This window comes from Giraffa tippelskirchi, chromosome 3, assembly GCF_054371585.1.
Source record: "Giraffa tippelskirchi isolate mGirTip1 chromosome 3, T2T-mGirTip1v1.2.pri, whole genome shotgun sequence".
Lineage (NCBI taxonomy): Eukaryota > Metazoa > Chordata > Mammalia > Artiodactyla > Giraffidae > Giraffa > Giraffa tippelskirchi.
This window is the reverse complement of record NC_137277.1, coordinates 10,429,826-10,449,756: the sequence shown is the minus strand read 5'-3', so window position 1 is coordinate 10,449,756 and position 19,931 is coordinate 10,429,826. Positions and strand designations below refer to the sequence as shown.

Here is a 19,931-nt window from a genome sequence, read left to right as displayed (position 1 = left end):
TCTAAATATTTTATTAAAATCCTTTCTGTCAGTCATCTTTTTAAAATTATATTTGTAAACACTCTTTGTATATTGCAGAAAGTCCTTGTATTTGAAAGGCATGGAAAGGAAATAATTTTATACCTACAGCAAAACAGAGGAGGTTCCACTGATGTTAGTTTTTTCTTTTTGCTGCTTGGACTAGGGATCAAACCTGTGCCCCCTGCTGTGGAAGCACAGAGACCTAACCACTGGACCACCAGGGAATTCCCTCTGGTGTTAGTTTTGAAACTCAACTGTCCAACCACACTCTTCTTTTGCTTGTATATTATACCTTGATCACACAGTATCAAAATGAGGAGTTTAAGTTTGATTTTGGTAAGTGCTTTGGAATAAAATAAACCCAGAACTGAGAGGCACCATCACTTCTCCATTTTGACAGCATGCTTTCCTTCTGAGCCTACATTGGGCCTCAGAATCCTTCCTAACACAACGCTCCATGTGGCCCGTGGTGACTTGAGTTGGCATCAGTTGAAACCTCTGGGCCTCCACGATGGAATGACTCCGGGAAGTTACCTGAATATAGTGATGCACAGTAGAGGTGGGATGGAGGAGCTATCGGGGTTTGTACCGGTTTCATCAGGGTGAGGGCAGGACGACAGAGCTCCAGGCTGGGGCTGCAGGGATTCTGCCCAGAAGATCTTGCATGGCCATAGTAGGTTCTCACTGAACAGTTGATGAAGTGTTGGTGATGAGGTGTCTGCGTTTTGCAGGTGAGGAGAGGGAGAAGGGGAGATTGGTGGCCCAGGGGGTTTCAAGATAAATGTAAAGGACCCAGTTTTGGAACAAGAGGTGCACTGACTGTGTTTGTCTTTGTTCATGCTTGTTGCCCCCACAGGTGAGTTCCCAGAGCTGGAGGGAAGGAGGCCTGGATGGCAGTGGGGGGCAGCTCCTACTTCCCTTCTCCACAGTCTTTGCTGTCCTTGTTTTAGGCTGGGCTGGCTGGGTCTCGAGTGTCAAATGTGGACTTTTTAAGCGCCTTGTGTTTCAGGCTGGAGATCTTGGGAAAGAAAATGTATTTGGGCATTTTGCCTATTCCTTTTCCTGCACAGGGAAGCCTCCCCCATCTGCCTCCAGGTGGCTTTGCAATTTAAACTTGAAAATGCTGAAGCCTTTTCCCACAGCCACTTTGGGATGACTTCGTTACTTTCCACATCCTCCCAATTAGTTCTCTGGCTTCGTGTATCCCTCAACATCCTTTCTCATTCCACTGTGAAATGAAATGTTTTTTACGCAATCTGAGGGAAATGTTTTAACATCCAGATCACCACAGGCAGCCTGTCTGGGCTTCTTCGTGGAGCTAAGTGGATGGTGTTAGGTACCTTGAACGTACCTCCTTACCAACCCACCCCTCTGTGTATGCGCGCGTGCATGTGTACAGGCTCACACAATTCTCTGTATATACAGTCCCTTTGTATCGTGTATACTACAGACATTGCACTGAAAAACCAAAACATCAAATGACATATGTTAAACCTACTTGGAGATAGGTGGTAGGCTGGGTGCCAGGGAACACCTGGCAATCAGGGTTGCTGCTGTCAAGGAACTTTGCTCAGTTTTTGGACTGGCGGTCAGTGGGCTTCATTTGGCACCCACATATGATGGGTGTATGTGTGCTTAGCTGGTCAGTTGTGTCCGACTCTTTGCAACCCTGTAAATTATACCCTGCCAGGCTCCTCTGTCCATGGCATTCTCCAGGCAAGAATCCTGGAGTGGGTTGCCATTCTCTTCTCCAGGGGATCTTCCAGACCCAGGGATTGAACCAGGGTCTCCTGCTTTGCAGTTGGATGCTTTACCACCTGAGCCACCAGGGAAGCTCATACTGGTAGTATGAGACCTTTAACTTTACTACTTGTCCTGTGACGTGTGGCCCATGCTTCATCCAAGCTGGGTTTTTTCAAAAATTTTAAAAGTTTAGTAAGATGTATGTAACATGAAATTTACCCTTTGAACCATTTTCCCCCTTTTAACCATTTCTAAGTGGATGATTCCGTGGCATTAAGCACATTCACATCATTATGTGACCCTCACCACCATCCATCTCCGGAATGTTTTCATCTTCCCAAACTGAAACTGTGCCCATTAAACACTAACTCCCCATCCTTCTCCCCCAGCCCCGGGCACCCACCATCTACTGTGATCTGACTCCTGCAGGTCTCTCACAGGAGCAAAATCAGAATATTTGTCCTCCTGTGACTGGCTGATTTCACTGAGCATCATGTCCTCAGGGCTCATCCACACTGTAGTAGGCGTCAGCATTTCCTTCCTTTTTAGGGATAAGTAATATTCCGCTGTATGGATAGACCACATTGTGGTTATCCATTCATCCATCGAGGGACACTTGGGTTGCCTCCACCCCTTGACTTTAGAGATACTGCTGCTGTGATCATGGGGGTACAAATAGCAAACGGGACTTTTTAATGTGTGGAATTAATTGTCAACATTTAATAATTGGGAGATTTCACCCCCAAGAACATCTGCTGTCCAGTTTCTTGTGAAAAACAAAGCGATCTGGCCATACTGGCCTGCCGTCCTGAGTGTCAGGCACTGCAGAGGAGGTGGGAACAGCTCTTGATCCTGGGACGATATCATCCAGACACTGAGACCAGAGGTTGACTGCTCTATGTTATGGGCTTATGCTGTTGTTTTTCTCATAGTCAAGTTACGAAGAAAGCAAAATATTTCCATTACTTGTGTCTCTATCAAAAGTGGAAAATAAAAAGCAGCTGGAGAGGTCTCCGTGTTCTGGGGAAAGAGGACTATTCCTACTTATTGAACATACGGATGGGGTAGATCTGTGGGCAAAGAGCCCAGAGGATTCGTTTTGTGTTATGAAATAAGCCAGCCCCTTCATCCATTTCAGGTCCCTGCTGGGCATGCCAGCTGACCTCTGGCTGGGGTTTTAGGAGTGCTGGGTTCCACATATAGCTCTGTCCCTATTAATGGGTTGGTAATCCCTCTGGACAACCATACCTAGTCACCTCCAAGGCAAAGGTGTTAGATGTATAAAGTAAGCAGGTTGAAAGATGGGTTCTAAGTCCTAACCCTTGGTACCTCTGAACGTGAGCTTTAATGGACAAAGAGGGTTTGCAGATGTGATTAAGGATCTGGCGAGGAGAGGAGGTCATTCTAGATGAACTGAGAGGGCCTGAAGTCTGAGGAAAAGTGTCCTTATAAGAGACAAAAGAGGAGAGACATGGACGGAAGGGAAGGTCATGTGATGATTGAGGCAGAGACTGGAGTGAGTGGCCACAAGCCAAAAAATGCTGGCAGCAGGAGCTGGAAGAGGCAAAGGAGCCGTCTGCCCCAGAGACTTCAGAGGCAGGCCTGCCGACACCTGGATGTCAGACGTTTGGCCTCCAGAACTGTAAGAGAATAAATGTGGGTTGTTTGAAGCCATCCAGTTTGCTACGCTTTGTTACAGCCGCCACGGAAAACCCAGGTAGCTGGATTGTCCCTGTGGATGAAAGGGAGCTTACTGGTCAGTAACTTCAAGATACATTTGAAGGACTTCCCTGGTAGTCCAGTGGCTAAGACTCCATACTCCAATGCAGGGTGCCCAGGTTCAATCCCTAGTCAGGGAACTAGATCTCATTGTTGCAACTAAGAGTTCGAATGCTGCAACTAAAACTAGTAGGAAGCTGCTATATAACCCAGGGAACCCAGCAGGTGCTCTGTGATGACCTAGAGGGGTGGGATGGGAGCGGGGAGGGAGGCTAAAGAGGGAGAGGATATATATATATAAAATTATGACTGATTTGAATTGTTGTAGGGCAGAAACCAACACAATATTGTAAAGCACTTAACCTCCAATTTAAATTAGATTTTGTATGCCACAACAAAGATCGAAGATCCCGCAAGCCACACCTAAGACCCAGAGCAGCCAAATCAATAAAGTAATTAATTAATTTAAAAAGATTCAGTTGAAGATACAAAATACAGAAATGTTTTTGGCTTCATACTGGCCTTTGTGGTCAGAATAGCAGGAGAGCCAGGCTCTAGTTGGTCTATGTAACTTGCACTCCCTAAAGTGCTAAAACCACAGAGAACCTCACTTTAAAAAGAAGAAACTGGACATGTAGATGTGATGATTTGCCCAGGGTCTCATAAATAACTAGTGGCAAAACTCGAGGCGGAGCAGAACCAAAGAAAAAATGAAAGGCGGGTGATGATGGATGCTTCTCATCCGGGCGAGTGGTGCCAGGACCCTCACTTTGTGTTTTATCTTTTTAAAAAGCAATTATTAGGCCCAAATATTAAAAGCATCCCTCTGCTGTTGGAACTTGTGGCTCTTTAGAAAGGATGAACATCCTTCCCTGTGCTTGCTTACCGGTGCTTTAAATTTCTTTGTAGAATTTATTTACCCACATTTCACAGGAGAAAAACAAACCTCTTTTGAAAATTACATAAACAGAAAACGTCAGTTGTCTAATAAAGTCTGAAGACTGGTCATAGTAAGAGCTGAATGACCAGAGCCTTTCCCAGGCAGATCTTCCCCTATGGGAGGATGGAGGGATGACCCTACTGGAAAGACATGGCGTCTTTCCTGTTGCCTGGGCTGGATGTTTATAAATTATGTGCTGCTGCCCCTGACCTGTTTCTTTAGCTGAAGTTTCCATGTAAAACACTGGATTTCCAGAGGGGTTTTCTCTGTGGTGTGGTTTATTCAAAAAGGTTGGCTCTTGTATTTGTTCTCCAGAATGACTTTCTCCCCAGGAACTGCCGGTGAAAAGAACCACTTCCCCAATTAATTCCAGATGTGGAATACATCAACCTGCATCTTTTCAAAATATTCACAAGCTTTTAAAAAAATTAATTAATTTTTTTTTTTTGGTTGCACTAGATCTTCGTTTCTGCACGCCAGCTTTCCCTAGTTGCGGTGAGCGGTGGCTACTCTTCACCGCGGTGCCCAGGCTTCTCATTGTGATGGCTTCTCTTGTTGCAGAGCACAGGTTCTAGGCACACAGGCTTCGGTAGTTGCAGCATGCGGGCTCTAAAGCACGGAGTTCCCTGCATTGGCAGGCAGAGTCTTATCCACTGTGCCACCAGGGAAGTCCAAGCTGCATTTTTTATTAAGATGGTGGGAGTAGTTGTTAAGTTGTGCTCTGTTTAAAAAAACAAAAGCAATCTGATGATGGCTTGAATCTGATGATTGAAAAACGTCATTTTCTGTGTTGAACCACCAGGCATCAATTCACCTTGGGGGATTTGGCTGACATCCTACAGCTGGAACCCAGAACAGCCTCAAGTAGGAATTCCCAGGGGCTCCTTGGAGCATCCTTATCCACTGTCCCTGAGCTTCTTTCACAGAGGAACCAGGGCTCCAGCCAGGTTCTGGTGGGAGTTGGGTAGACTTCTTCAGAGTGAGGACACCCCAAACTGTTCTTCCTGGCTCCCCCGTGGGTGCCTGTAGCAACACTTATTAGCCAAGCTGGACACTGGGACAGTGGGAAGCCAGCTAAGCAAACTGGATCCTCTGTTTAGACTTCATGGCCTGAAACACGAACACTGCAGTCTCCGTGCTTTTTTTGCTTTATTGGTGGGGCCCCAGAATCATTTTGTTTCCTAAAATACACATAACATAAAACATCATTGTAACTATCTTAAGTGCATAAATCAGTGACATTTAGTGCATTCACAGTGTTGTATAACCATCACCGCTATTTAGTCCCAAAACATTTTCATCACCCCAAGAGGGAGCTTGCACTCATGAAGCATTCCCCATTTCTCCTTCCCCTTAGCCCCTGGCAACCACTAACTGCTTTCTGTCTCCAAGGATGTGCCTCTTCTGGACGTTTCATATAAATGGAATCAGATAACATGTGGCCTTTTGTGTCTGGCTTCTTTTACTCACCATGTTTTCAAGGTTCACCCGTGTTGTCACATGTGTCAATGCTTCACTCCTTTGTATGGCTCAATACTATTTCACTGTAAGGCTACATCGAATTTCATTTACGTTCTTCTGTTGATGGATATGTGAGCTGTTTCCACCTTTTGAAGACGGTCAAGAATGCTGCTCTGCACATTTGTGTACAAGTGTTTGTTCGAACATTTGTTTTCAATTCTTTGGGGGTATATACCCAGGAGTGGAATTGCTTTGGTAATTCTGTGTTTGACTTCTCGAGGACCCAGTAAACTTCCACAGTGGCTGTACCGTTGTACATTCCTACCAGCAATATATGAGGTTTCCAACTTTTCCACGTCCTTACTAACATTTCTTATTTTCCTTTTTTTTTTTAAAAAAAAAGATCACAGTCATCCTATGGGGAGACGTGGTGTCTCGGTGTGGTTTTGATTTGATTTCTATGATGATGGTGATGTTGAGCGTCTCTCCTGTGCTCCTCAGTCATTTGCCGAGGCTCCCTTGCACTTTACCAACACTCTGTGCAACAACAGACAAATCTGTCCAGAAGGGAGTTGAACTGGGGGAATGGCCTTTTAAGCTACTTTGTCCACATAACTCCTAAAAGAACTTGGAAAAGTCGTGCCCCTGTGGTACCTTTTTATTAGATTGATATCTGTTGTTCTTCAGCATGAGGTTTGTTAAGGTTGCAAAGGGTGTGATTTCTGGGGTATTGTCAATTTTGACTCAAAAATAAAACAGTTCCTCACTCTAGAGAAGCAGAACCTGACATTTTGTCTTGTTTCCAAGATCATCCAGCAAGTCATGTTCCTCTGCCAAAAACAAACCAACCCAGCAAGCAACTTCGCACCTTAAGATAAAAATCATAGTATCTAAATGATCACGCCTTGCCTATTTCCTGTGATTTTTAGTCCTGACCTTTGCTCTTCCTGTCACATGTCCTGACATTTAGGATTAGCAATATCACATGAGAAAGTAGTTGTTGGCCCACTCAGGACAGACACATGTAAATTTGGTGACCTTGGTTTTCTTGTGATTTTTTCCCCCTTTTAAATACTTGATGGCTCTTTCGATTTGGTGAGCCGGTCCTTCTGAAGTCTGCCTTTTCTTTACTCTTTGCAAGAAAACTTTCTTTTTCTAAACACATCTGCCACCGGATTCCTTGGGCGATTCTTTTAAATATATCAAAAGAAATGTAATTTAGGTAGCAGTGTGGCATCATGATACCAAAGATGTGGGCAAATTCTCCTTGGTTCTTTTCTCCTCCACTTTTCACTTCTTCCACTGAATTTTATTTTAATAAAAGCATGTTTATGTTTGACAGTAATTCACTAATCACTCAAGCATAGGTCTCTGCAACAAAAACATGTCCATAATTTAAATTATTTTATTTCCTGTGACTCTAAGACTCTCAGTATTAAAAATTACTCTGGGTTGAGTGATTTATACAATTAATCGACTCCTCAAACCAACCAAAATATATTAAAGTTGTGGTATATATTTATGACATACATATAAAAATTAAATTGTTGCTGGACTGCATCCTTTAATGAGATGAACGGGGCTGTATGTTTTCAAATGGTTCATGTGTTGTTGGATGAATATTACTTACTATCTCAGACGTGGTTCAGAATCAATTCCATCCCTGTTTTTCATTTTTATTGGTCTAGACCATGAGAAAACTTGTTCATATAAAATTTATACATGGTAATGGGATAGTTTTGTTTTTGAACTTCTTGGAGATTTAAGCCAAAAGTCACAGTGATTTATCATCAAAAACATAACAAAACAAAAATGATCAGATTAAGTTCTTCTCCCGATGTTAAAGACTCCGGGCTTTAGCGACTTGCTGTCTTGGCAGTGGGGTTACGTGAGTGGCCTGGGTCTCTCTCCTGCCGGGAGATTCACTACCTTCCTTCTCCTCTTGCCTTGTGGGGTGGAAGGAAGGACAACCTCCGGAGGTGTGATGGGTGAGGAGGCGGCGTCCCTGTACTGGTGGTGGTGGGGCCCCCGGGCTCAGGCTCTGGCAAGCTCTCCCTGGAAACGCGCCCCCGGGCGGCCAGACCCAGACAGCCCCGCCCGCTGCGCTTTGGCCATTAGGAGATGCGGGGACGAGGGCGCTCCGGGCCGGATAAGGAGTAGGGGGTTCCGGGGTCGCCGCGCAGACCGTCCCACCTGGGGTGCGCGCCCCAGGGTGGTGCTCTGCCTCTGAAGTGATCCTTCAAGGTCGAACTGCAGAGAGGGTCAAGGAACCCGCTGCCCACCGAGCACAAAGGGGAGGGGCGCACCAGCTTGCTGCGCGTGCGCGGGCAAGGGTGCTGCCCGGCCGCGGGCTGTACGTGCGGGCAGCGGGGGTAGGGGGCGCCTGTTCGGAGCGCGTATCCTCTGATGTCCGGGTCCCGAGCGAGTGTGGGGTGTGCGCGCGCGTGTGTGTATGTTGTACGTGTATTTATGCGTATGTGGCTGGGATGTGGAGTAAGATGGTGTTTTGTATGAGGTGCATGCAGTGTGCTGAACACATATGGAGTGTGTCTGCGTGTGTGTGGCGTGTTTTGTGTGTATGTGGGGTGTGTGTAGAGGGTGAGATGTGTTACATGCGGCGTGCGGGTGAGATGAGTGTGGAGCGCCTCAGTTGCTTGTGATAGTGTACAGCGAGCATTTGGAGCGTTCCGGGTTCGCGTCCCGTCTGGTTTGGGCTGCGCTCCCAGCTCGGGGCTCAGCGGATCTCTGCCTGCAGCGCGCAGGACCAGCAGCTCCGGCTGGACTGAGCGCGGCAGATAACCATGGCAACAGATGCTCCTGCGGCGAAGGTGGGCGGGGGGCGGGTGGGGGAGGCATCTCATGAGGCGCCCAGGCTGGGTACTGGACACGCCGGCTCCTCGGTTCCCCGGCTTGCCTGGGGGACCCGGGGTCCTCACTCAGGCGCTCGGCAGGTCTGGGGCGGGGCCCGAAGGATTCCTGCTGTCTCACCTCCCAGCGAGTTCTGTTCACAAAGCCCTTGTTGCTTCCAGGTGTGAAGGCGCAGCAAGTCTTTGGCGTTTCGGATCCTGCTCAGGGGAGGCGAACCCCCGCGTTCTAAAGGTGGCCGGGAGCCTCACAAGCAGTTATCGGGTTTTATGACCCACAGGTGCTCTTGTTGGGTCCCAGGACAAATGAAAAACCTGGGGAGGGCTGAAGGGAGGGCCGGTGTTTGGCACAGGCTTCTCTTCAGTGGAGAGGGGAGCAGCTCACAGGTTCTGGAAAGCAGACTTCACTCCCAGCAAGTAGAGCCTTTGTGGGAAAAGACTGGCCAGGCCTGCCAGCCTTGATATACCTGTGCTCCCCTCCCACCTCTGTCCAGAGCCAGCCGGTGGGCGATGCCACCTCAGTTCTTATCCTGTGTAACGGGAGGAGGTTGGTCTAGATCACTTTTCTTTCATTCATTCACTCGTTCATAACCTTTATCCAGTGCAAAGTTGCTCAAGTGTAGCGCCAGGGACAGCAGCATCAGAATCACCTAGGAACTAGTGAGAAACGTAAATTCTCAGGCCCACTTCCAGACCTACCAATGTGAGAAGCACTGATCCGCGGTGACCCTTGTGCTAAACATGGAGCTACATGATCCCTCTCATCATGAGATTCTAAAACAAACCTAGTGGGGAAAGTTCTAGCTCTTGTTTCTGAACATGCCATGTTTTGCTTGGGGATCCATCTAAAACTAGATGAAACATAAATACTTCTTGGCCACATCCCCAAGGCTGGTCTGAGAAGTAGTGCCGCTATTTCAGAGAAGGAGGAGTAAAGAATTTGGAGTAACAGGAGGTTCGGAATTCCTCTCAACTTCAGAAGCTGCTTGAGAAAGACTTCAAGGGGTGTTGAGGAGCCCAAGAGCGCCGCCTCCTGGTGACAGCGTGCAGGACTGACTCTAAAGAATGGGACTTCTTAACAAAGGGGGCTTTCTGTGTCCCAATCATACACCCAGCCAGGCATGAACTACCCAGTCATTACTCGGGAACGTTTCATCCATTACTGCCAGCAGCTGGACTGGCCAAATTCAACAAAGGCTCTGAGAAAACAGGAAGTTGTGTGTGGCTGATATGTAAGAGAGTCCCCAGTCATGTCCACGTGGCTCGAGAATGCAGTACATGGCTTTGTTTCAGCTAGGATTTTCTCCAGACCCTTTGAGTCAGGCTAATAGTAAAATGAACTTTGTACAGAGAACTGCAACATTAGTTTTCCGAGGAGTCCTGAACTCCTCTGATAGGTACTGAGAAGGGTGCAGGGCATGGTGGAAATCCAATGTACTTCTGTGGAGGGGTTGGGGGGGCAGTCTTTGGACACTGGCCTTGGGGAGGCTGAGTCCTGCCCTCCAGAAGCGTCCTGGGCTGGCCACGCTGTGGGAAGGGAGGGGAGGCAGGAGGGGCGTGGACAACCAGCGTGGTTATCCTGACTCTGGAAAACCTCCTTTAGTATTTTTGTTTTGTTGTGTCTACCAGTCAACATTTTTCTTTAAATCAACTCATTCTTTTTCACTTAAGTTACTTTTAAAAGGAAAAAACTTAGAAAATAACAGACACAAATGGAAAATCAGTAGCATTCACCCAAGCTGAAGGTGATCATAAAAACAAAGATAAGGCAAATAACAACAGGGTTGTAACATTCCGCCCTGGCACGGTTGCCCACCAGAGTTCTGAGCCTGGGTCCTCTCTTTGTGCTACAGAGGGAGGTGTTTAAGATTTAGTATCAGCAAGAAGAAACTTTCTGCTAGTGAAACAAGAAGCATGGAGATGAAAAGGGAGGCGGTGTGACTTTCTCATTCTGTGATACCCTGTCTTTTTATAACTCCTAAAGTGTAACATGTGGGCCTTCTGTGGGCCAGGCCCTGTTTTAAAGAGTTTGCAAATACACCTCATTAGACAGGTGCTGCTATTGGTTCTGATTTTATAGGTGAGGAAACTGAGGCCCAGAGGTGGGAACCTGTCCAGGGCTGCAGAGTGTTGAGTTAGTGAGTGTCAGAGTTCAGGAGCTGTTTGAACCCATCATCTGTTCAGGGTGGTGTCCCCCACCTCCCAGTCCACCACCAGCTGAACAGATGGGGATCAGCCAATTGCTCGAAGCCTGCCTCAGCTCCCATGTTCCTGATGCAAGAAGCTTATTCAGTGTTAGTCAACCACTGGGACTTTTTCGGGGTGCTCTGGGGACGACAGACATCTGCGGTAGCAGAATACTTAATGTGGGCCAGGCCAGATTGTTTTTCTCTCTTTTCTCTCTCTTTTTCTTTTCTGTTTGAAAAAGCTGATCGAGAGTGATTCTCAGAATATCTATAGGCTCATCTCTAGAAAATAGGCTAGCCTGACCATGGTCGTTGTGGGCTCTTGGTGAAAGGTTGGGTGTCTCTTGGAGACGGGGGTCATGGCAGTTATGCTGACATCTGTGAGTGCTCACTGCTCCACGTACATGGATGTAAAGGGATACCTCACCCACCGGTTTCCTCCAGCCTGATTTGGGCCTGTCCAGACTCGGAAGCCTGTGTGGGCAGTCAGGAGGGCCTGGGTATCCCAGTAGGGCTGCAGGCGGTGGGGGTGAGGCAGTCCTTCCAGGACAACTATGGGATGCAGGGCCAGGGAGCCGCAGGGCCTTTCCGGTCAGGCAGGACTCCAACTCCAGGCTGGTGGTTAGGCAGCTGTGGAGGGCAGGTTGGGAAGGATTCTGCAGATGGAGATGGGGCTCAAGCTGCAGGTAGAAGCAAGAGGCCCGGGGAAGGGAGAGGAGCGATTCATAGACAAGAAATAGGCAGATCCTGACAAACCCGTCCTTCAAAGAATGTGTCTCTCATTGTTACAGCTGGATTTATATGCAAGAGCTGAACTTGACAACTTTAGCATCTCCCATAGTAGGGTTTTAATTATCCCCATGGCTACTATCTAAGAACCACCTGCCTCGGTGGTTTGTCCTGGAGTAACCTCAGAGAGGTGGACACCTCCTTGTCCCATTTTTCCAGATGAGGAAACTGACGCTGAGGGAGGTAAACTACTCCCCTGAGGCCGTGGGGACAGACTGGAGCAGTACTTTGTCTGACTCCAAAAGTCCATGTTCTTGAAAGCTGTTGTGAGTGCACAGTACTTGAAGTGGTTCAGTACTAACAGTGTCCAAGGCACTAGGTTGTGGACATTGGCCTCCTGCTTCTGGCCTGGCCACCAGGTCCCCCCTGAAGCCAGTCAAGGCTTACCTTTTTTTGAAACTTCTCCAAGGATATGTCTTATGTGTAGACTTACCCCCCACACACACCCCTCCCCTCCCCCACAATGGCATTCTACCACTTGCAGCATTTTCTTTTTAGCTGAGCAATGTGGCATAGAGTTCTGGTTTCCTATCAGTTCTCATCCCCCCTTTGCTTTTTAATGGGGAGCCCACCCTTTACCAGCTTTTGCTGGCAGCCCAACCAGGGCCCGTTCCCAACAAGAATGGGTAGGTTCCCCTGTGTTTGTCAGCCTCCTAAGAAACTAGGAGTTTATTATACCCTGGATCCAAGTGGGAAGGCTATAAGAAACCAGCAAGCTTTAGAATAAAAGGTTGCACCCACATCGGTCACTGTGTTTTGATAACAGCCAGTGCGGCCCTTTATTCCCCCATCATGCTTTCTGCCTGGCGGTGCACTCCTGGTGGCCTGGGTGCAGGACCTGGTCAGCTCAGGTGGAGATGGTCCCTGGGCCAGATGGTCCCTGCCAGAGGTGGGCAGACTCAGGGCTGGGAGGTCCAGGGCAGAGCCTCCTCATTGCCCACTAGAGCTGGAGTCTGGGGTCTGAGTGTTTGAGGCTTCGGTACTAGTGCAACCACCACCAGGCCTGCTGCATCTTCCCAAGTGGGCACTCGGGTACCCCCCTCCCATCACCATGCACTCAGTGACCCCCTTCCCCCATCCATGCCCCCCCAGCCTGTCCCCTGCTGTCCTGGGGGTGGTTCTGCTGTGAGAGGAGGGGAGGAGGCGGAAAGGGGGGTTGAAAGAGAGGGAGGGGGAGGGAAGGAATGGGGGCATCTTGGGAGTCTGGGGGCTGTGGGCCAGTAAACCAGATTATGCCCCCAGAGATCTAGACCTGGGCAGGGATAAGATTGCCAGCATCATCATGGCCAAGCCTGGGCTGGGGTTGCGGGGACACGGAGGCATGTAGGCCTGGTCCCATGTCTACTAAGGAGACAGGCCCATCTGTATCCAGTAGATCATCATCACAGCAGGAGCAGGCTCAGACCCTGTTTGCAGCTTCTGGAGGCTTCCTGGAAGAGATGGGCCTGGAAGGACAGGTGTGTGTTGGGTTGGGAAGAAGGGATGGGGCAGGGGAAGGTGGAGGAGATGGAGCAGGTGAAGGAGATGAAGGTGGAGGAGATGAAGCAGACATGCCTGGAGGGAGGGAGTAGAGGGAATTTGGCTGGGGGCAGACAGTGCATGGAGGCACCTGTGTCAAGCGGAGACTGAGGACGGCTCCTGTGGGAATTCCTGACCCTCAACTGGACCTGGGAGGGCACAGGGTGGGTGCAGGTAGGGGAATGGGGGTGCAGAATGACTCCAACTTCTTCACATCTCCACCTCCTGGGCCTCTGACCTTGAGCAGTGGGTGTTATGCGACCTTGACCAGGAGAGTGGCAGCCACCAGCAGTCCCGTCACCAAGGGAGGCCAGCCGCTTGGCAGGAGGGCAGACCCTAAGGAAAGTCAGAGGATTAGTGAATGAGAGAAATGGGAGCATGTCCCTCACCCTGACTCTTTAATGGCAGGCGAGGTGTGCCCAGGCTGCCCCCACAAGCTCCCTGGTTTCATCACTCCCCCTCCTGCCGCCGCCTTGTTCACCTGCCCCAGCTGCACTGGCCTCCTGGCTTGTGTTCAGTGTGATCCCTTACAGCCCCTGCCCAGCGAGGCCTGCCCATCTCCAGCCAGGTGCCCCCAAGAGCTGCCACCTTGACAGCTCCCGGGTGACCTTTGCCCCTGAGATGGGTCAGGGTTGGGGTGAGGATGTGTGTAGGGGAGGCTGACAGAGGAAGACTCCAGGAAGGAGTCCTCACGTGGCCTTGGAGCCTGGAGGTGGCCTGTCCAGTGGGCAAACTGCCAGCTCCTCTGGCCCTCAGCCTCCCCATCTTAAACAAGGCTGCTCACGCCCACCGGCTCTCCTGCCTGTGCAGCCGAGATGCACAAAGTGCACTGTGTGGTGTCAGGTGCCATGGGGATGTCAGGGACTCCAGATGTTCCCAGGAGCCTGGGACAGGAAGGAGCAGGCGACACCAAGTGGCTGGCAGGGCACCCTGGTTATGGCTCTGCAGGCCCCATCACCTGAAGCTGCCTGGAGGCACACCTGAGGGGGTCGTGGTCAGCGAGGGGCTGAAGACCCCGTCGTTGGCCTCGGGGCTGAGTGTGGGTGTCTGGGTGCTCAGGACACTGTCGTTGGTCTCCTGGAGAATAGGCAGCAGGGTGCTGAGGAGCCCATCGTTGGCCTCTGGCACGATGCCCAGCAGTTTGCACATGAGCTCATACACGTGGACGCTCTCAAAGGGCTCCACCTCCAGGCCCTTCTTGAAGCTGGGGCCCACGGCCCGGAAGATGGTCTTCATGTCCATGAACTCATTGTCGAAGCCATGCTCCCCGTTATTGAACTGCACGTTCACTCTCTGCCAGGAGGGAGGGTCCTGAGTGAGTGTGTGCTGACCCAGCCCACCCCACCCTCTCCAGGAGCACCACCTGCAGGGCCCCGGGTTGCAGAGGACCGCTGGAGGGAGTTCAAATGAGTAGGGGGAGCAGTGGTAGGAAAGATTCTGAGCCTCCGTGTCTCTGAATTCTCAGCCGCAAAGATCAGTGGCCCAAAGAAGGAGCCTCATCATCGAAGACCCAGAGACATGAATGGAGACCCACATAAAGGGGGCGGAGCTTCAGCCAAGGACGCGCTCTGGGCTCCTTTCCGCGGCTGGGCACGCGCACGTCAGTACTTCCTTTCCTAGAATCCCGCCCCTGCTCTGCATATTGCTTCCCTCTCAGCCTCCCTGAGCTCTGTCACCTCTTCTGTGTCACTCTTAACAGCTAGCCTTCCCACTTTATCCTATACACACACGTGCACACACAAAGACATGTATGCATGCACACCCATGCACACAGGTACACAATGCATGTACACACCCCAACTCCTGTCGCATAGCGTGAGTGTGTCCCTTTGGAGGCTGACACTCCTCAAATTGGGGTCGGACTAGAAACAGGGGGTGCTTTTTTACAGAACCGGAGAGAGACTCAGCAGGGCAGAGACATGCCTGCACCCTGGAGCTCACCCCGTGGATGACGTAACCCGGGTCGCTGTACATAAGCAGAGGGGTGACCCGGGGGTGATTGGCGTAGTGGAAGGATTTGGGGAAGAACTCCTTCTTGTAGACGTGGAGTCTGGGGTGGGCGTCCTTGAGGACCTCGTACACCTTCTCCAGCATTCCTTCCTTGGGGAGCAGCATCCCGTTTGGGCCGTAGTCTAGGAGCTCAAACTCAATGTCCTTGAAGCTGAAGTTGGAGAACTTGTGGAACTCCACCAGGTCGCTGGCTGTCTTGTTGACGGTGGTCATGCCGTGGTCGGACACGATGAGCAGGTTGAGGCTGCTCTCCAGGCCACTCTTCCTGATGCTGTCCCGGAGGTAGCCCACGGTCCTGTCCACCTGCATCACTATCTCCTTCCTCTCCTGGGACTCGGGGCCGTACCTGTGGCCCGTGGAGTCTGGCTCTCCGAAGTAGAGGGTGACCAGGTCCAGGCCCTCGTCCGTGAACCACTTCATCACCGTGTCGATGTTGGCCCTCCACTCCGCCTCGTCCTTGTAGTTGTGTAGGATGCCTTCCTTCTGGCTCAGCGTCACAGCCTCGCCTTGGTAGGTGACATTCCCGCCGGGGTAGAAGAAGGAACCGGTCTTCAGGCCCTGCGGGGGGGAAGGTGGCATCAGAGCCGCGGGCCGCCTCCCGCTTGTCCCCTGCTGAAACATCTGCTCCAATCGCCTGCCCCCGGACTGCCCGCTCACCCATCCCTGTCCCTGACTGCAGCCACGGGCCTTCGTATTTTCTGAAAGACCTTTCATAGCTCTTATCTTATGTTATTAAGGCTGATACTGATTTTATAGAGGAGAGAGCAGGTGCCCAGTGGACTCAGCACTAATGCGATAGTGGATATAAAAGTGTCCCCAGATATGCTGTGTCCTCATTGTCACTGTGGCCCTTGGTCACAGCGCTGCCCTGTGAGCTCTCCCTTTCGACCTGCAGCCTGGCCTCTCCTGCCATGCGTCCATCAGCCCCTCCATTGCCTGCCCTTCTAGCCTTCAACCCGGCCATCCGTCTGTCTTTCCATAAACCAATCGCTGTTTTGTTTACAGATCCATCTGTCCACTGCCTCAGGTCATCATGTCCACCTTGAGATGTCAGTTCTCGGCTATGCTTTCTGCGAGTGAGCCTGGTGTCTGGTAGCTCCTTCTGAAGCGAAGGGACTCAGATGTGAGTGGACACCCTGCCTGTGAAGTTTATTCTGGGCTCACCTTGAAATCCTCCACTGGAATTTGTTGTCAGGAAGCCCAGAGCATTGCAAGAGGCTGGGGTTCTGGGCTTTTCCCTAGGATGACTCACCTCTTACTCTTATCTTTCACCTTTTAGAATTCGACTGCTAGCCCCTGAGAGGGGAACCAGGATGAAGCCATTTCATTGTTCCCTGCCTGTTTGTGGAGTGACATTATTTTCCCTGTGGCACCCTTCTCGCCAGTGCTGAAGCCCAGTTTTCCCTCCAGTCAGGAGGATGCAACAATCCCTCAGGGTCCCAGGGAGGACAAGGCAGCCTGTCTAGCCACTAGTGGGTCCTCATGGGCGCCCGGCTTCCATCTCCCATGGGGCCCCACTCAGCACCTTTCTGTGCTGGGAGCATTGAGCTCCTGGGTCCTGCCGTGGATGTCCCGTGGTCACGCTGTGGTCACGGCCTGCTCGGCCAGGTCCCCCTCCCGCCTCCCCTGTCTGTCCAAGTGGGCACGGGTGCAGTGTTACCTGCCTCTGGGCGGTGATCCAGATGGGCAAGCTGCCATTGTCCCACCATTTCTGGATGCCCAGTGTGGTGTGGTAGGGCCACTTTAGCTTGCTGCTCGTGTTGTAGAACATGTTGTGAACCACCCCGTGGTTCTCGATGTATTTGCCTGTGGGATGGCAGAGGGGGTGGTGGGAGGGAGGGCACAGCCAGGGCAAGGGGCGGGGAAGCACACGCGGCCCTGGGAGCCGGGCTGGGCCACCACAACTTTGAGTAGCTTATCCTGCCGCTGGACTCCCACAAAGGCGTCAATACACACGTTCCGGAATATCGTTTGCAGCCTCGTTGGTTTTAGCAAAAGATTGGGAGCAACCTGGCTGGCTGTCTGGAGAGAACTAATTAAATCAATTATGGCCCAGCCATGAAATAGAATCTCAGGCAGAAAGATAAATGTACCAAGAGGAGGTGTTTTTTTAACTTTTTTTTTTCAGTATTTCCCTGGTGGTCCAATAGTTAAGATTCCCCCTTGCAATTCAGGGGACGTGGGTTTGATCCCTGGTCAGGGAACTAAGATCTCACATGCCGCAGAGCAGCTAAGCCCATGCACCGCAGCTACTGAGCCTTCGAGCCACAGCTAGAGAGCCTGTGTTCTGCGAGGAAAGATCCCACATGATGCAACAAAGACCCGGTGTACGACAACTAAGACCTGACACAGCCAAATAAATAAATTTAAATAAATAAATAAATAAATTTAAGAAAACCACAAAAAAACCCAAAAAGCACTATGCTTGATTGGAAACCTTGTGCACTGTTGGTAGGAATGTGAAATGGTGCAGCTGCTACGAAAAGCAGTGTGGTGGTTCCTGAAAAATTAAATTTTTTTCATGGCAATGCCTCCATGTGAGTTCAGAAAGTAGAAAAAGAGGGGTGTTGAAGAGTCCGCCTCCTTCCTTCATATTTCCCATTGTGATGTGGTAAGTAAGGAGTTGACATGCAAAAGGGGGCACCAGGGGTCTGTTTGCATGTGGAAGGGGCCTTGGTCATGAAAATGCTGGTGTGAGAATAAGCTGTACGGAGTGACATGCCTTAAAGTCATGCTTCCCTGGCAGCTCAGATGGTAAAAAAGATCTGCCTGCAATGCAGGAAATCCTGGTTCATTCCTTGGCTTGGAAAGATCCGCTGGAGAAGGGAATGGCAACCCACTCCAATATTCTTGCCTAGAGAATTCCATGGACAGATCATGCAGTCGCAAAGAGTCGGACACGACTGAGTGACTAACACTTTCACTTTCAAAGTCATGTCCACCCAGAGCCTCTGAATGTGACCTTGTTTGGAAATAAGGTCTTTGCAGATGTCATTAGTTTTGTTAAGATGGCGACATTGTGGGGACTTCCCTGGTGGCACAGTGGTGAAGAATCTACCTGCCAATGCAGGGGAAAGGGAAAGTGAAAGTCTCTCAGTCATGTCTGACTCTTTATGACCCCATGGACATGGAATTCTCCATGCCATAATACTGGAGTGGGTGGCCTTTCCCTTCTCCAAGGGATCTTCCTAACCCAGGGATCGAACCCAGATCTCCCGCATTTCAGGCGGATTCTTTTCCAGCTGAGCCACAAGGGAAGCCCAAGAATACAGGAGTGGGTAGCCTATCTCTTCTCCAGGGGATCTTCCCGACCCAGGAATTGAACCAGGGTCTCCTGCATTGCAGGCGGATTCTTTACTGACTGAGCTACTAGGGAAGCCCTTCGATGCAGGGGACATGGGTTCAATCCCTGGTCTGGGAAGATCCCACATGTTGCAGAGCAACTAAGCCTGTGTGCCACCACCACTCCTGAGCCTGCGAGCCACAATTACTGAGCCTGCATGTTGCAACTACTGAAGCCTGGGTGCCTAGAGCCTGTGCTCTGCAGTGAGAAAAGTCCCCATAATGAGAATCTCACGTGCTGCGGTGAGGAGTAGCCCCTGCTCACTGCAACTAGAGAATGCCCACTTGCAGCAGTGAAGACCCAGTGCAGTCAAAAATAAACAAATAAATAAAATTATGTGTAAAAAAAAGATGAGGGCATTCTGGATGAGGTGGGCCCGAAATCCAATGACCGGTGTCCTTATGAGAAGAGGACAGATACACAGAGGGGAGATGGCCATGTGACAAGGGGACAGGGATTGGAGAGCTGTGGCTGCAAGTCCGGGATAGCCTGGGTCCCTGGAAGCTGGGACAGGTGGGAAGGATCCTCCCTTCCAGCCTCTGGAGGGAGTGTGGCTCTGTGACACCCGATTTTAGGCTTCCGGCCTAAATAGAGCAATGGTGGGTTCGAGGGTGGCTGGGAGCAGGCAGTGGAAAGAGCAGGAGCCTCAGGCTCAACTCTCCTGCCTTTCTGAATCCTGGCCACACTCACCTCCACCAGAAGCCCTCCTGGGTTGCCACCCTGGGTGTGGTCCCCATTTAAGATGAGACCTCCAGGTGTTTTTTTATCTACCTTCTATCACTTACCACTGACAGTAAGGGTTCCCGACATCCTCTTTGGCCGTGACATGTCTGCCCAGTGAGGGTGTCCCCTCCTTGGCCTCACCTTTGTCCTTACACTGTGTGCCCCCCGGGTCGAGGTTTCATGCCCGCACTGCGGTTTGCTTTGTGAGTTCCCTGGTTTCTCAGCTGCCCCCCCACAACCCCAAGCACCATCTGAGGCCAACACTCACCAGTGACCAGAGTAAAGTGGCAGGGGCTGGTCAAGGTGATGAAGGCTGGGGTCATGTAGCGAGCTTTCACCCCGTCCAGTGCCATGGCATCCAGGTTGGGGGTGTCCACGTCCTGGTCATAGTTCCAGCGGAAACCGTCGAAGGATACCAGGAGCAGCTTGTTCCGGAAGGCCTGCTGGCGGACGGGTGCCCCTGACGCTGGAGCCAGGAGGGTGGCCAGGGCCATAGCGAGGAGGACAGCTGGGGCTCCCATGATGGGTTCACCAGACAGGCAAGTGCCGAGGGAAGTTTTCTGCTGAAGAGCAGAGCAAAGTCCCAGGGTCACTGGGCAACCCTTATCCTGTGC

General features: G+C 50.7%; 2 protein-coding genes across 2 annotated transcripts in view; one reads left to right on the top strand and one right to left on the bottom strand.

The window, feature by feature from the left end:
• The window catches only part of LOC145540694 (uncharacterized), a 440,299-nt gene that overhangs the window by 23,328 nt on the left and 397,040 nt on the right, over window positions 1-19,931 (top strand). The gene's annotated exons all lie outside the window — the stretch shown is intronic.
• Window positions 7,919-19,871, bottom strand: ENPP7 (ectonucleotide pyrophosphatase/phosphodiesterase 7). The gene is made up of 7 exons (XM_081582639.1): window positions 19,586-19,871; window positions 16,912-17,057; window positions 15,183-15,809; window positions 14,222-14,534; window positions 8,873-8,977; window positions 8,497-8,798; window positions 7,919-8,134 (listed from the first exon to the last, which is right to left on the bottom strand). Exons 1-7 carry the CDS (start codon window positions 19,836-19,838, stop codon window positions 7,919-7,921), a joined length of 1,962 nt encoding a protein of 653 aa, XP_081438765.1. The 5' UTR covers window positions 19,839-19,871.

Coding starts and splice junctions, on each gene's coding strand:
- ENPP7 (XM_081582639.1), bottom strand. CDS start 19,838: ATGGGAGCCCCAGCTGTCCTCCTCGCTATGGCCCTGGCCACCCTCCTG. Junction 14,535..15,182: donor CGGGTTACGTCATCCACGGG/GTGAGCTCCAGG, acceptor CCCTCCTGGCAG/AGAGTGAACGTGCAGTTCAA. Junction 8,978..14,221: donor GCTGACCACGACCCCCTCAG/GTGTGCCTCCAG, acceptor GGCCACCTTTAG/AACGCGGGGGTTCGCCTCCC.